This window comes from Carassius carassius, chromosome 31 (genome assembly GCF_963082965.1).
Source record: "Carassius carassius chromosome 31, fCarCar2.1, whole genome shotgun sequence".
In the NCBI taxonomy this organism is placed as follows: Eukaryota; Metazoa; Chordata; class Actinopteri; order Cypriniformes; family Cyprinidae; genus Carassius; species Carassius carassius.
This window is the reverse complement of record NC_081785.1, coordinates 17054299-17070560: the sequence shown is the minus strand read 5'-3', so window position 1 is coordinate 17070560 and position 16262 is coordinate 17054299. Positions and strand designations below refer to the sequence as shown.

Here is a 16262-nt window from a genome sequence, read left to right as displayed (position 1 = left end):
GCAAATTGTTGAACTTGCGTTAAATCCATGATTTATCTTTCCGTCTGATTGATGGTCGTCAGCAGTTGGGTATAAGACAACAAATCCCATCATTCCACGCTCCTTCTTAGCGTCATCAAACCACGCGATTGTTATTGTTGTGGCAATGCGCCCTCTAGTGGCAGGTCTTACAACCTGTAACTTTAAAGCAGTTAATCATCTGTTGGGAGTCGGGACAGAGGTCAGTTCATCTTGGTATACCTCGTTAGAGCTGGTAGCCTGTTTTGGGGACCTAGATGAAGAGGTTAATCATGTTCTAAACCATATCTTGACCTAACTGACTGGTTAGACCACTCAAAACTGGTATGACCTCTTTTTTTCCACTGAATTCAATGTATTGTTTCCTTTTAAGGTATTTGTTTTCTTTTCTGAGTGATACCACAGGACCTACATGCACCTGATGCTATTTTTAGCCTCAGAGTATGTGATTATTCATAACTACTTTAATGTAGTCAAGGATACATGACTTTCTGGCCAATTTTCCATTTCATTGACTAGGGACACTTTATGAAAACACTTCTCCTGTCACGCCTCTTCATCATTCTATTTGTCATCCTTCTGTTTTTTAAATGATTGTTGGTACTAGCTACAAGGCTACTTTGTGGTTTACAGTACATCAGGGGTGTTCAGCTCATTTTGGTTGATAACTGATGCCGATATATTTGTTCTTTTGTTTGGAAAATTTGCAGAGATCACAAAAAAATATTTTACATTTTGGTTAGTGTTTAATATGAACATTTAACATGACTTTAGTATGTGGTTTGTGGTATTTTGACAGAAATGTTGAAGATTCATAATAAATCTGGTAGATAGTAGACCCTATTTGTACTACTGTGGCAGTGGTAGTTTCTTCATTTGGTTTTATGAAATAATTAACCATGCAAATGGCTAACCAACCATGTTAGGAGGCTTGCTTTTCCCAATTGCCTACCATCTAAACCAGTGGTTCTCAATTTTTTTTAATAAAAATAAATTAAACTCAAAACCTAGTGGTCTTATGATAACCCCCCCCCCCACCCCACCCATTCTCCAGGTTGGAAAGCACTTTGGGAATTGGCAATGATGTGGCAGAGAGGGATATTTGCATCAACATTAAGACTTATTGCCAATAGTTTTTGAATTCAGGACTAAAATTCAGGCCGTGGACCATTTTAAACCCTTAAGGATATGTGTGTGTCTTTGTATGTTTCCTGTGCCTATATTTTAAGTTTGTTGACATGTCCCTTTTTGAATACCCAGCTCCTAATGGTGTCACTTTTAGAAGCCCATGTTTGAACTTTAGTTTAATTTGATCTTAGTACCTGCCCTTCATGTTTGTACAAATTTCCCCTCAAATGTAAAAGCTGGTTTACATTTATACTGAGATATTTATACAGCACATAGTGGCCTGGTTCTCTAATATTGACCCTTAATAAGTCATTCCCTGTTTCGCTCTCTTCCTAAATGTCCCTTTCCTTATATATTTCTCTCTCAGCTGAATGGCTGGAGATGTCAGTGGAAACTAAGCCAGATGGTTGCCATGAAGAGAGATGGTTTAGAGCCACACAGGGACAAAAATCTGTCATCACGTTCTCGTGTCCTTACTGCTATTCAGACTGGTAATCAGGAGCCTGATTCATGAAACATTCTTAAGAAGAAATTTCTTCTAAACAGCCATTTTCTTCTTATTTTTTAACTTAAGCAAAACAAGTTATGAATATTTTGTATTCCTAAAAAAAATATTTTAAGAATATTCTTATATTTTTTTCTTAAGATTGTTCTGAAGACAAAACTTGAGAAGAATTGAAATTCTTGAAAAGAATATTCTTAAAACTCATCGTAAATAGCTTCTTAAATTTAGGACAGACCCAGACTTGTCTTCAATCCCAAACAGCAATAATTATTTAATGAATTATTGGGTTATTTCAAATTTATTGTTCAATTTAATCATTACAACAACACTAGCTACATATAACACATAATAGAGCTATTAATAAGGATGTGCAAACGTTTTCTGAAATGCCAGCGATGACTGATATTGTAAACAATGATCAGTCATGATTAGCCTATGTGACACTACTTTTTGCTCACTTGAAAACTCAGTAGCAACTTTAATTGAACGTTTTTAATATTATCTTATAAATGCGACAATCTTTGGCAGTATTCAGCGTATATGAATGTGCAGGACGTGTTTGTTGTAGAAGCCTGGACACACATACTGGGAGCGTTCACTCAGATGAGAGCGCAAAAACACAGCATTAAAATGATTGAAACACATCGCTTAAGAAAGGCTTTTTAAATAACTGTTCAAAAACACGGCTCATTAAAACATGAAGCTGAGTGCCAGTCAAACTCACAACGAAAATAATGTGTGTGCTTATTATGATTATTAGGGTAATCAGCAGGAAGCGCAAAAAGACAATAGTGTGAGTTTATCAGTAAGCCACTCAGATAACGACTGTTAATTTCTTCTTAAGAAAAAAAAAAAGATGTTCTTAAGAATATATTTAAGAACTTAAGAACATTCTTATGAACTTCTTGGAATTTATCTTAAGAAATTTCTTAACTTATTTCTTAAGGAGAGTTTTGTGAATCCAGCCCCTTAAGTGCTCTCAAAAAAGCGCATTTGAATGGTCTTAACGTTTGTTTAAAAAAAAATTATTTCATAGATCGGACAACTCAATCAATGGATCTAAAATAATCTAAACTGAACCATTTGAAAATCTGTTTACATCCCCCCCCCCCCAAAAAAAATAAAAAAATAAAAATAAATATTTTCATTTATTCATCCTATTGTTGTTTCAAAACCAAATTGCATTATTCTGTAGAGAAATAAAATATATATTTTTTTAATTTTTTTTTTTTTTAATTTTAATTTTTTTTAATTGACAAAGTCATTGACCGGTCTATGCCCCATGTCGAATAAAACTTTTTCTAGAATATATATGATATATACTAGGCCTCCATTCACGTTTGTCACAATCACCAGTTTGAGTGCCCTTGATAACCACCAGAGTGCACTCCATCCCATACTTTTGCCTCTGTATTCTGGACCGCATTCCCCATAATCCTTTGCACACACTCATCAGCACTCATTGTTTGCACCTGTGTCTTGTTAGCTAACGATATAAAAGCCTGGTCCTCTTTGTCATCCATTGTTAAGTCTCGTATGCAATTCTAAGCTTGTTTCTTGGTTTTCCTGTGTCTTGGTTCCTGGTTTTGTCTCCCTGTATGTTTGCCTGTTGTATTTTTTTTTAATACAAATTACCCGTGTGTATGACCTTCTGCCTGCTTCTGGATTACGCCTTTGGATTACCCATCAATAAACACTGCACTTGGATCCTCAACCTTTGTGTCACTGTGCAGTTTTATAACAATATGAGGGTACACATGAATAATGTTTTTAAAAAGTTCTGTTAATATATCAGACTTTTTAATAAATTATTACTGACCACTCCTTTAAGGAAGCCATTGCTTTGAGGTGATGCCGGAATTTACGACCATAGCTGCTTTAGGGAAACACACCCCTGTTTGGTAAAACTTGGGAAAGATTGTCTTGGAAGCGTTGCTCTGTTTAAAAACCATGTGAATCTTAGAGCAAGGATAGATTATGTTTAATTAGGGTTTAATGTCCCAGATTAAATGATTGTAATTCTGTGTTGTTGTTTTTTTTTAGTGGCTCTAAAGAGACCACAAATGCCAGTCGATGTCAGGTCACTTGTGAGTGAGCTCTTAGTGATACAAAATGGCACAGTCACATCATCTCCATAAATATGCTTGACCACAATTACATACAGTTGTGCGTGTACAGATTTACCCTGCCAAAAACAATGCTTCCTGTGATACAGAATGTGTGGGGGATACAAAGAAGCTGCCAATGAGATATTGTATGGCCCACTGTTGACCTGTTTGTGCAGAATGGGAAACAATGGCTGCCTCTGTACAGTATAGCCACCTATAACATTAAGGAGATGCGCCAGGTTTCTCGTTGAGGTAGGACATGTTTCCAGCAGTTGAAATATCTCAGACCATGAGATCCAAAATGAAAGTGACAACCACCTGAAGGGGACACAGAAGATGAGAGGTGTCTCCAGGGGATGACAGAAATAGACCAGCGAAAACAAACCAAACAGATTGAAGTTTCAATAACATTCCCCAAGGTTTTATGCTAAACTGAAAGCTATTGTCATCCTTTCTAGTACATTTTCTTACATTTTAGAATAGGGATGGGCATTTTAGTCGCTTTTTCTGTACTAGGAATTTGGGACAAGATGTGAAGGAATGACTTCAGTTGTCATCCAAGACTACTATCCCCCTTCATCGATGTCTGAAAAATGTATCGTTTTTATCGTCATGTCTTGTATAGCTAATCAAAAGAGCTTAACCACTGTGTCAAGCTACTAGGTGAAGCTATTCAAATTCTAAGCTAGGCTAAACTGTGACCTTGCTAAACGAAGGCTATATTTAATTTATTTTTAATTTAGGTTGTATTAAATATGTCATAAAAAGTTAAACTGTTAAAAAGGATAACTGTACACAAAAAAGGGAATTAAATGTTTAATTGGACTATTTTTAGCTTCGGTGATAAAATGTTAAATGTATTATAAAATGGATAATTCTAGGCCTTGATTCTGATTGGCTAAGCCATGTTCAAATCCATTGTAAAATACTTTATAAACACACATTTGTGATATTATTAGATTATTAAGCTGCAGTTACACTTGACTTATTGTAATATTGACAACACACTCTGTGGTGTATTTAAAAAAAAAAATTCAACATACAGTAGAATCAGAAATGCTAACGTTTAGCTTTCTCCAGCAATTGTAGACATTCTTGCGTGAATCTTTCTACAAGGTATTGCCAACAAAATAAGCGGCATAATCAATTGCCAATGTCAAAATATCTAAAAGTAAAATAAATAAATAAATAAATATAAAAAAAAAACAAGTAGCTGTTTTCATAGTGCTTGAGGGTTCAAGTCCATCGTTATTTCAAGTAGATTTGAGACAAGATGGGCTACACTTATTGTAATGGACATGCTTTGTCCCTGTCATGTAGAATCGAATGAGTAAACTAAACTAGAATAAGATGAATGGAGAGTGAACGATAAATAAAGCAGCGCAGAGTCAGGAAGGTTGGAAGTTATTTTAAGCTAGTGACGGATTGTTTCTTTGTTGAGCTGGAGCTCATTTGCATGGCATAAGGCACATGAAGATGATCTCACTCTCATTTTTATCACACACACACACACACACACTCAACAGAGTCTGACAGAAGGCCACTGAGCAGTAGGGAGAAATGTAATGTGTCTTGTGTTTTACTATAGTCATAATGTTTTTGCAGTAAATTTTTTTTGCTAATTTTGCATATTTTCTGTCTGCATGCAATCCCCTTCTACATTCAGAAAATGTGCAGTAGTGTGTCCCACAATGCAGTGCTATTGAATCGACCTCACATGTTGAGTGTCATAAATGAGACAAAATCTCCTTGAGTTATAATTTACCAAAATAGAAGAAACAGACTTTTTTTTTTTACATTAAAAAAAAAAACCCTGTCCATCTTTCTTCTGTGGAACTCGAAAAACAAGGAAAACCACACAGGTTTAGAATCACAGTTTTCTTTTTTTGTGAACTATCCCTTTAAAACGGTTATTTTGCTCTTACAGTGACACTGGAAATGAAAGGCAGGGTGAGAGACAATGAGCAGCCTACTGTACATACTTTATCAGATTAGCCTTCAAAAGCACAAGACACTGTAACGTTCAGGTTCAGACATGACCTTGCAAATGCATTTGCTTTGTGTTAGTGTCAGCACAGTTAACATTCAATGTGCTGGAAGACTTCCAGTTGAAGATTACATGGAGATTCGTTTTGATTTTCAACCTTTCTAATTTATTTGTATCTAAGATGAGTTTATCTAAAAAATGATTGCTTTCTGACCTTTCCTCCTGAGAAGCGTAAAATGAACCTTATATCTCTCCCATTAGGTGAACTTTGTGGTATGCCAGTTCTTCGCCCTGGTCACGGCCTTCTGGTTCAGACTCTACCTGCACCCTAGCAAGACGAGTCCCTTCATCCGGCATGTAGTCGCCACCCTCCTGGGCCTCTACTTGGCCCTGTTCTGCTTTGGCTGGTGAGTGTTTGTCTGCTTCATCCCTCATGTATCTCAGGTCTTTCATATTGATCCATAGTAGGGTTATTGATAGCCGGTTAGTGAACCATTCAATTTATAATGAGGCTGTGGAGTGCTGGCCGAAGACCAAGTCTCCTCAGCAGCTACTCTGTCCACTGGTGGAAACCGAGAAATGCTCTAATGGAGCAGTTTGTAAGCCTCTTTATCAATACATACTTGCTGCTTGTTGGTTAAGCTTGAATTAGTGTGTAACAAAAAAGCTGCATTAAGATGCGTGAAAGTCATTTGTTAATAGATACCCTGTTTCAGATTTTTGATGTGATCTTTAATAGTTTGATGTTTTCCAAAGACTTTCAAATTTTTGATTCTGTCTACAGTATGAGGAACACAGAGTGGCAATTTTTTTAATTAATGGAATGATGAAAAAAAAAAAAAAAAAACCTTTTTCAAAATCCCCTCTGTAACACATTGAAATCTGTATGTCAGTAAAATGAAACCAGAATTTTGAACCTGGAAATGTATGCAAATAAGAGCACATTTAATCAGATGATGTCTCATTTGCATATTTGAACATAACATTTGAGAAAGCATTATCCAAACAAGTTGGAGAAGTATGATGATATCTATTAGTTAACATTATACCCTATTCACCTGTGGTGTCTTGCCTTAAAGCAAAAGAGAAGCGAAATACTACTGAAGCAAATACATGTTCACATATTTTTGTACTGATAAATAATTTGCAATGATGCATTTTTGTAATAATTAAAAAAATGCTAAGTAAAAGCACTTTCACCAGTAGTTTCAGCTTTTTGACACTCCATACGTGTTTCAACAATTTTTTAACTAAAATAAAGGCTGACCGAATTACATAATAACCACATCACACATTGTTGTTTTTTTATCACAAGGTTGTTAAAATGTAAGAACTTGCATCAGTGGGAGTCATGCTTAAGCTGATACTTATTGAAAAACCTCTCTGAGCAGAGGTCAGTCAACCCAAATCACACAGGAAGTCATTATGCAATAAACATGACGGCAAGAAGCAAGATTATTGCACAAGACATGTCTGATGTCTTGAATATGCCCTTTTGAATGCATTTATGTTGATGATACTACCAATTTGTGAGTGAAGTATCATCTGTTATTACCAAATAAATTTGTATGAATGTTATGTATCAAGCAAATGAAGGGAATTCCTCTCAGCTTTTTTAATGTGATGTGCTATCATTGCATGGTTTGTGCACCCCTCTCTGTCCAGCAGAGACTTCACCAAGACTTTTGTTTGCTCTCGGTCAACATCAAATCCAGATTGGGCTCATTTAACTTTCCAAATGTGTGTTCCTGGTTTTACTGTGTGAGATTCTCAGCACATTTTATGGACAGAAAAAAACGTAATAATTATGTCTCATTAAAATGCAATAGCTTGCTCCACCCTTCAACAACAAAGATAACTCTTTCACAATCCAAACAATTCCAGATGGATGAGATCTTATCCCTCCACATCTTTCTTGAGCAACTTCAGCATATGTATTTTCCATCCATCCATTTTCCAAATGGCTTCCCAGTGTCCGTCCCAGTGTCTCGGGCTTAGGAAGGGAAACACTTCTGGATGATGATCAGTTCTTGTATTTTATGTCTTTAAAGTGTTAAATATATAATTATAGATAAATTTATGAATTTTGCCAAAGATATTTTTTTATTGAATAAAAAAATGATTTATAATATGATCTAATCAGTAAAAATATCTATAATCAAGACTGGTATAGATACTATTATAGTTTTTATTAATATTTTCAATTAGCTTATATTTTTCTATTTTCATTTTGTTAAAGTTTTAGTAATTTTATTGTGTGTTCTTGTCAATTTTTTTTAATGTCTATTAATTTGTATTTATTATTTAGTATTAGTTTTAGTTTCAGTTAATAACCCTGGTGATGATTAAAATATCAAGATAATTTATTAAGGATTAATGAGGATTTTTATTATACAGTCATAGATCATTTTCATGAACAAAATATAAAAGAAAAAGAAATTGTGTATATGAAATACATGAAATTGTCAGTCTTAACATGTTAAGCAACACATTTCTTTCCTGTTCAAAATTACAGTCATGTTTCGAAGTCTATTCATTGGTATCCTCTTCTCCTTGTGCTTCATTTCAGGTATGCCTTACACTTTCTGGTACAGAGTGGTCTTGCTTACGGTGTTATGATCTTCACAGGTGTAGAACACATGCACAAGTGAGTAGCAGCCTCACAATCCTCTGCACCATCAATCCGACCTCTTTCCAGTAATAAGAACAACCTTATGGCAAATCAAAAATCTGTTATGACACTGAACATGTTCCAGAGTTCTCAACAAGTTACTTCCATCCAGTTCACCATATGCTTGAGTTCTTCATCTAGCCCTATGATTGGCTTGTTGAATAATAATCCACACCGCTCTCACCCATCCATTTAATTCTTATCAGTAAACAGCCCTGGGGAACGAGGGTGCATCTGTTTTCATCATTGTTTCCGCAAGTCTCGTGCTGAGTGACTGCTGATCTGGGGTCAGAAGAATGGATGGTCGCTGCCGCTCAGGGCGACGCCAAAAATAACCAGTGTTCGATAGTGATTGCTAATAACTCCAACAACCTACACGAGTGCATACTAACACAATATGAGTGTATACTAATGCAAGGAACAATGCAATATATGATCAAATTCCAGACATTTAGATAAGTGTAGGTCATCTCACCTTGGCACATACATCAGAACTTCCAGTCAGAAGTCCTGCCAGCATGCTTTGTGAACTTTGGCTCGTTGAAAAGGTCATGATGACAAGTTGACCGTCGGCCTCCTGCCCAGATGTTTGCATAACTACACAATTATCAGACAAGGAGTTTTAACTCTACGTGTACTGAACAGACAGAGCAGGTGTAGTGCATAGAGTACTGTCTGTCTGTCTGTCTCACTCACTCACTCACTCATGGTGAATTCCCGTCAACCACAGCTGTTGTTTTTTCATAACTATCAGCAAAGTATGATTTAGGTGTAGCAAACTCCTAGAACAGCAAAAGCAAACTGCTGAATGGTTCGTGATATGTTTTTACAATCTAATGATTTGAGTTCAGAACATTCCTTTAACCTACAGGAACTTTGATTACTGAACTAGACAAAATAGACTTTGAAACAACGCTTTTTGAACTGTGAGCACTTCATACTGGGTGTGACAGTCAGATCACAGTAATATGTAGTTTATACCAATTATTAAAAATGAAAAACTTTTTCCTTCTCTTGGCTGATTTTTGTTTTCTTCTAAAAAGTAAAAAGCAGCAACTTTTATTTTGTTGAAGACTGATAAGATGAACTTGTGATAAAGACATAGATTTCCCTGGTTCCCTGCAGTAAGTACAGAGAGAACATTACGGATGCAGTGCTACAAAACAGACCTTTTGGTAATGGAGTGATGCTATGCTCCACTGCTCGGGGAGATGAGCGGGCAAGCAAAGGATGAAGGGAAATTGAAAAACGGGTGGAAAACCGATAAAGAATGCAAGATATTTCTGTGTGTGTGTGCAGAAAGGGCATAAGGATCTATTTTGTGAGGCTCATATTACATAACTGGTTTATTACCTGGAGTCATTAATTCAGACTGTCATAGATATGATCGTGCAAACACTTCATTATAAAAAAAACCCTGAATACTCACTCTGTTATTTTTCTGGCCTTATAGCCAACATTCAGTGCTTGGATTCATAATGACTTGTTGGCTGTAACGTGGCAGCAGTAACTTTTGGGGGGGGGGTTTGGCACCGAACACTTTGGGGTCAATAAGATTATATTTATTTATTAAGAAATTAAAACTAGGGATGCATTTAATTTATCAAAAGTGACAGTAAACATGTCTAATGTTACAAAAAAAGTTATTTTAAATTTTCTATTCATCAAAGAATCCTGAAAAAAAGTATCTTGGTTTCCCCCAAAATAATAAGCAGCACAACTTTTTTCAGTTGATAATAATAAGAAATGTTTTCTGAGCACCAAATAAGCATAGGCATCAGCACAGAAATACATTTCATTTTAAAATATATTAAAACAGAAAACAGTTTTTTTTTTTTCAATTGTAGTACTTAATATTACTGTTTTACTGTATTTTTTATAAAGGTTGTCTTGGTAAACATAAGATATTACAAAGTCCAAATGTTTTAATGATAGTGTATGCTAGTTAGGCACGATTTTATTTGATTGTTGTATTTCAATAGTATTTAAGTCTAATATTGCCATAACCTTTATATTTACATCAACTGACTTTAATTTACTGTTAAGATTTTAGAAAGACTGCAATTGTAGGCCAAACAACACCCACGTGCCTTCAGTTTAGCTTATAGCAATAACCTGTGTGGCCTGGGTGACATCAGTGAAAATGAAGTTGTTTTGAAACTTCTTACACTTTTAAAAAAGATAATGAAGACATTCATTCTTTAATAAGAATGTAAGTTAAGGCCAATGCTGTGAATTAATGTGCATTCACTCTAACAATGATCAGTGACCGTTTTCAATGTGAGACTAGAATTTGAGGTGACTTGACTGACATTGGTTGGAGTTACGGCAATGTTCAGCAGGGATAGCAAAACGGTGATGGCCATTAAGATGGCACACATGATCTGCCTCCTGACAGAGTTGGACCAGTGTAAACTCCCAACTAGAGAACAACTTTAAAGCACATACAGCAACTTGGTGACCTTCAGAGATTAAATTACTGTAGGTGTGAATGTACCTTTAGAGCTCTTCTGGTTGTGTATCTCCTGACAGCTGGTTTCTGTGAGCATCACTGTGCAGTTCAGGAAACTTCAGGACTTTATAAAGATTAAATGGAGTGTGGTAAGCGTTCAAACAGATGTCATGCTTTTAAATACAGCCGCATGTGAAAAACCTGAAATCATACACAACACACCACCACCCTCTAAAACTGTGTGCCATGAACTTCTGCTCAGGGAGTTAAAGAGATTTAGTGGAGGGTTGTTCTTGCAGGTCTTGTTCTATTGCACAATGGTATGACTGTCCCCCATTTCATTAAAAACGACACTTTTATGATGTGATTTATTGCTTTAATATGTTTTCACTCAAGCATGTGAGAGAAGAGTTTTATGGTGTAGACGAGACCCCATCTAACAGCTGCTTATAACACCTCACCTCTGTGTCTAACCTATATAAATTGTCAGCTTGAGACTGTGTGTGGTGGTTATTGACAAATGAAAATGGAACCAGGAGAGAAAGTGTGTGTGTGTGTGTGTGTGTGAGAGAGAGAGAGAGAGAGAGAGAAAAGCCCCTTTCACACTGCCATTCCGGCAAATACATGGGTAAAGTGTTCCGGCAATTGTTCCCGGGTCGCTGGATTTTGCACTTTCACACTGCCAGTGATTACTGGGATATGTGCGTGCTTTCACACACAACCCCTAAAGATCCCGTAACGGCACGTGACATCAGGGCGTGACGTGTAATGTACGAGTCGAAAACGCTAGGCACATTATACTTTCACTGAAGCAGGCCAGCAAACTCGGCGTCAGCGTGGAAAGTAAGGAACAAACTGATCTCTGCTTCATTACAGTTTCCACATATTTTTTCGTCGCGAACGTTGATCTTCCTTCAAAACAGCCCGCAAAAGAGTCGCGCGATAACGCGCGTCATCACTTCGACACAGCATTAGATCTGGCTTTTGTTCACACAGCGCTCGTCCCGAGTTGAACCCGGCAATGTTACTAGGTCCCCGACCCGGGTTCAATGCCGGAATCAATCCTGGGATATGGTTGCTTTCACACAGAAGGCAACCCGGCAATGTTCTGGCAATATGCCGGGTCCGACGTGCAGTGTGAAAGGGGCTAGAGAGAGCTGTCCTCATCATGGGTCATTGGAGTTCTTGTCTGTCTTATTAGAGATGAATAGTGTAAATGTATATTTATAGAAAAGCTACTGCAGTGTGTGAATTCTTGAAAAGCACAATATCAGAGCAAAGACGTAAGATAGTATAATGGAAGATATTAATTTCTTGTAGATTTTCATTGACATGTATATGTATTCTACACACATAAACAGCAACTCTGAAAAAACCACAACCACCAAAAAAGGTTTTGAATAACAATATAACAACATAATGATTTTAAAATAAACAGTTAAATAAATAAATAGAAGGCCCAATGTAGTAGATTTTAAACACATTCATTAATCAAATTTCTTCAGCTTTTTTTTATGCGCAATGTTTGTCAAGTTTGTTTGCACCAAAAACAGCCACATAAACATTTTTCACCCTCTCTGTGTTCTTTTAAACAAGCTGTTTTGGCTATTGTACCTTTTGTACATCTGTATGTAGTTGACCTCTGTTTTGATTTATTTAAAAAAAGGCATTATGTCCCCTTTAAGTAAACTGACTGACCCAGTACTATTCTGCATCACAGTCCATCTCCTAACTGTACAATGTTCCCTGTACAACCAGAAAAATCCTCTACACAATCATCCTACAGAACAGTTGAACAGAAGAAGGTCTTCATAGTAGACGCAGTGTTACTCACAGCCCTTATGAAGGGCCTAGTGTTGAGACGGAGCAGGCACCACCTCTAAATACTACAAGTGGGACTGTAGACATGTTAAACCAGCTTTGTTAAAGGCAAGGACAGACGCAAAATATGCGCATCGATTCGTCGACCTGTTTTTATTTCTCTAAAAAACTTTGCAAAACGTTTACCTTATGTGCGCTGAATATACGCGATGGCCGGATCAACATTCTGTCCAACGTTATATAACCAATCCAGGGTTTTTTCAGCATTGATGGTTTTTTTGGCGACTGTCAAAGCCTTATTTGATCGGTGAGTGATGTAGAATAGAATGACTCTGCTGCGCCTGACAGGGCGCGTACGAGAGAGAGCCCCGGCTGTGCGCGCGCACTCACAGTCTTCAAACAACACGAGCGCTTCTTGCTCTCTCTCTCCCTCGTGCATATTAATCAAAATCATTAAACACGATAGAAAAAGGGTGAAACACCCAAGTTTCACGCGCGCTCGCGCACTCACAGTCTTCAAACTACACGAGCGCTGTCTCGCTCTCTCTCTCTCTCTCTCTCTCTCTCTCTCTCTCTCTTGCTCTCTCTCTCTCTCTCTCGCTCTCTCTCTCCCTCGTGCATATTAACCAAAATCATTAGACACGATAGAAAAAGGGCGGAACGCCAAAGTTTCACGTGGAGCATTCAGAGTTTTTTTTTCTCCATGACAGGCTGCTGGCTCCCACTGTTAATTTTTATTTTTTATTTTTTGGAAAAGCACTCTCTGTATTAGCTTAAAGCCCTGAAGTTTACATTGGTTACTGTATTCTTTCAATTGCTCTAAACAAGTATTTTGGGTGAACTTTTTTATTGAATGCTAGACATCAAGTTGTCATTTTCATCTGAAAGAAGAACTTTTTTCAGTAAGCTAGGCCCTATGTGTTCAGTAAGCTTGTTTCAGTAAGCTATGTGTTTTCAAGGCTTCAAGGTTTTATTGAATGCTATCTCTATACAAGTGCAAAGTAATGCATTCTTAGTCAGTCTTTTATTTTGTAATTTTAAGAGCAATAAACATATATTGCAATGTTAAGGAATTCATGTTTTTTTTTATTCAGATATGTAAATCAACATGTATAAATTGTTAGTAGTCAATTAATGGGGAGATAATCAAAATCGAATCGGTCTGAAAAATTAATCGTTAGATTAATCGATGCATCGAAAAAATAATCGCTAGATTAATCGTTTAAAATCGTGTTTTTGATGGTTAATATGCGGAATAAAAGCGTGATTCTTATCGGATTATGGAAGGAAGTTAATTAGCTGAGTTGAAATAATGGCTCGAGCCTTGATAGTGTTGTTCTAACATGCTGCTTTAGGCAGCAATGTAACAGAGCAGCCTTGATCACTCTCTCTCTCCACTCACAAATTTATTGTAGAATGCATACATTTTCATGTATAATATCAGATATCAAATGTGAGCTTTTCTTACAAAGTGGGGGTTCAGGTTATTTTAAGATAGTTGGGGCCTATTGCTACATTTGTTTGTGGGGATGATTAACATTTCCTCCTGCATTTAAATTAACCATCAAAGAGAAAATATACTGATGAAATATACACACAAACACACACACACACACACATACTCATGTGTGTGTGTGTGTGTGTGTGTGTGTAAAACTATGATTCTTAATACGGTGTTGTTACCTGGATAATCCACAGCTGTTTATTTTTGTTTGTTTTGAGTTATTATTATTATTAATATTATTATTATTTATGTATTTTTTATTTTTTGGTAGTTGTTCATGGGTCCCTTGTTTGTCCTGAACAGTTAAACTGCCTGCTGTTCTTCAGAAAAACCCTTCAGGTCCTACAAATTCTTTGGTTTTTCAGCATCTTTGTGTATTTGAACCCTTTCCAATAAAGATCCAACTTTTTTTCACACTGAGGACAACTGCGTGAGTCATATGCAACCATTACAGAAGGTTCATACATTTATTTTTTTAGTTATTTTTATTTTAGAATGTATAATTTAATATTGTATATATATATATATATATATATATATATATATATATATATATATTAATTTTTTTTTTGACTAGTTATTTGTCGTGCAGGAAATGGAAAGTCAGGTTCAGTGCATAGCACTGTGGGCGGAAGTATTTTACACAGTGTGTTGTATACTGCACATTTTGCATACTGTACATTACATTTGCATTGTAGCCACAATATACATACTGCTGCAATGGAGTAATACTATTGTGGTATTTGTTTTGTTTCTGGATTCACTGTTTTTATGTTTTCCTACCCATCTTTTGCATTCATCTCCATAGATACTGCTTTGTGGTTACGCTGGGATATCTCAGTTTCTGCCAGGTCACAAGAGCCTATGTGTTTGACTACGGCATGTACTCAGCAGATTTCACTGGGTAAGTTATTTTACACTGGAATCAGAGTCATTATCATGAAAACTAAAACTAAATTAAAATGATTTTGCCAACTGGAATAAAAATAAAAACTGCCTGTGAAAAACAGGCTAAACTAAATACATTTTCATGACTCCAAAACTAACACAAGTGAGATAAAAAGAGCTATAAAATATAAATAAATTTTTATATTTGATAGATGATATCTATATTATAAAAAACAAGTGAGGCAAAGCGAACGCACACCTGTAGAGGTGCAAGTTAAAGGAAAAAATAATATAACTGAAAAAGAACAACTCTACACATTAACTTATTTTAGAACTTAGGGTATTTTAATCCAACGTTTCAGCTAGTAGCCTTTGTCAGGGTAACAAGTGAGTCTGCAGTTGTTCTTTTTCAATTATATATTATAAATGCCAGCTGCATTAAACATGATACTGTCACTATATACTGTAGCAATAACATGAAAGCTGAAAGTTGTAATTATTTAACAATGCTAGATTAGTTCACACAAATGTACAAACGTTTGGGTTTAGTCATTTTTTTTAAAATGCTGAACATACTAAAACAAAGCTACAGCTTACAGTGATATAGTGAACAAAAAATGCACTAAATTCCATGGATGATTAAAAAAATAGAAATGAAAACTAACTCATGAATTAGTTTTTTTTTTATTACAATCTTATAAAAATTATATTAAAGTCCCTGTAAAGTAAACTCTGAGAATTGTTTCTAAATGCATAAAAATTTTTGCAAATGTTTTGCTGAAACACATTACAAATAGTGTAAATTCTGTAGCACTGAATAGTGGAGTTAGACTGTTAAACAGTTTTTCTCCTATTATGTTTTCAGGATTTTAGGGCAGGGCTAAAACAGTGGCTTGATGACGCACTGGAGCCACTGATCATAACCCCTCCCCTAACACTATTATAACTGTCGATGATGCACCGGAGACACCGATCATGGCCCCTCCCCTAACACTATAATAACTGTCAATGCGCACCAGAGACTCCGATCATGACCCCTCCCCTAACACTATTATAACTGTCGATGATGCACCGGAGACACCGATCATGGCCCCTCCCCTAACACTATAATAACTGTCCATGACGCACCGGAGAAAACCGATCATGGCCCCTCCCCTAACACTATAATAACTGTCGATAA

The 16262-nt window shown here is 36.2% G+C and overlaps 1 protein-coding gene across 1 annotated transcript in view; it reads left to right on the top strand.

Moving 5' to 3' along the window:
- The window catches only part of LOC132111675 (lysophospholipid acyltransferase 2-like), a 49264-nt gene that overhangs the window by 13152 nt on the left and 19850 nt on the right, over positions 1-16262 (top strand). The window contains exons 2-4 of the mRNA XM_059519210.1: positions 6008-6153; positions 8316-8393; positions 15003-15098. Of these exons, the coding sequence (XP_059375193.1) occupies positions 6008-6153; positions 8316-8393; positions 15003-15098 (320 nt within the window). The remainder of the gene's footprint in view (positions 1-6007; positions 6154-8315; positions 8394-15002; positions 15099-16262) is intronic.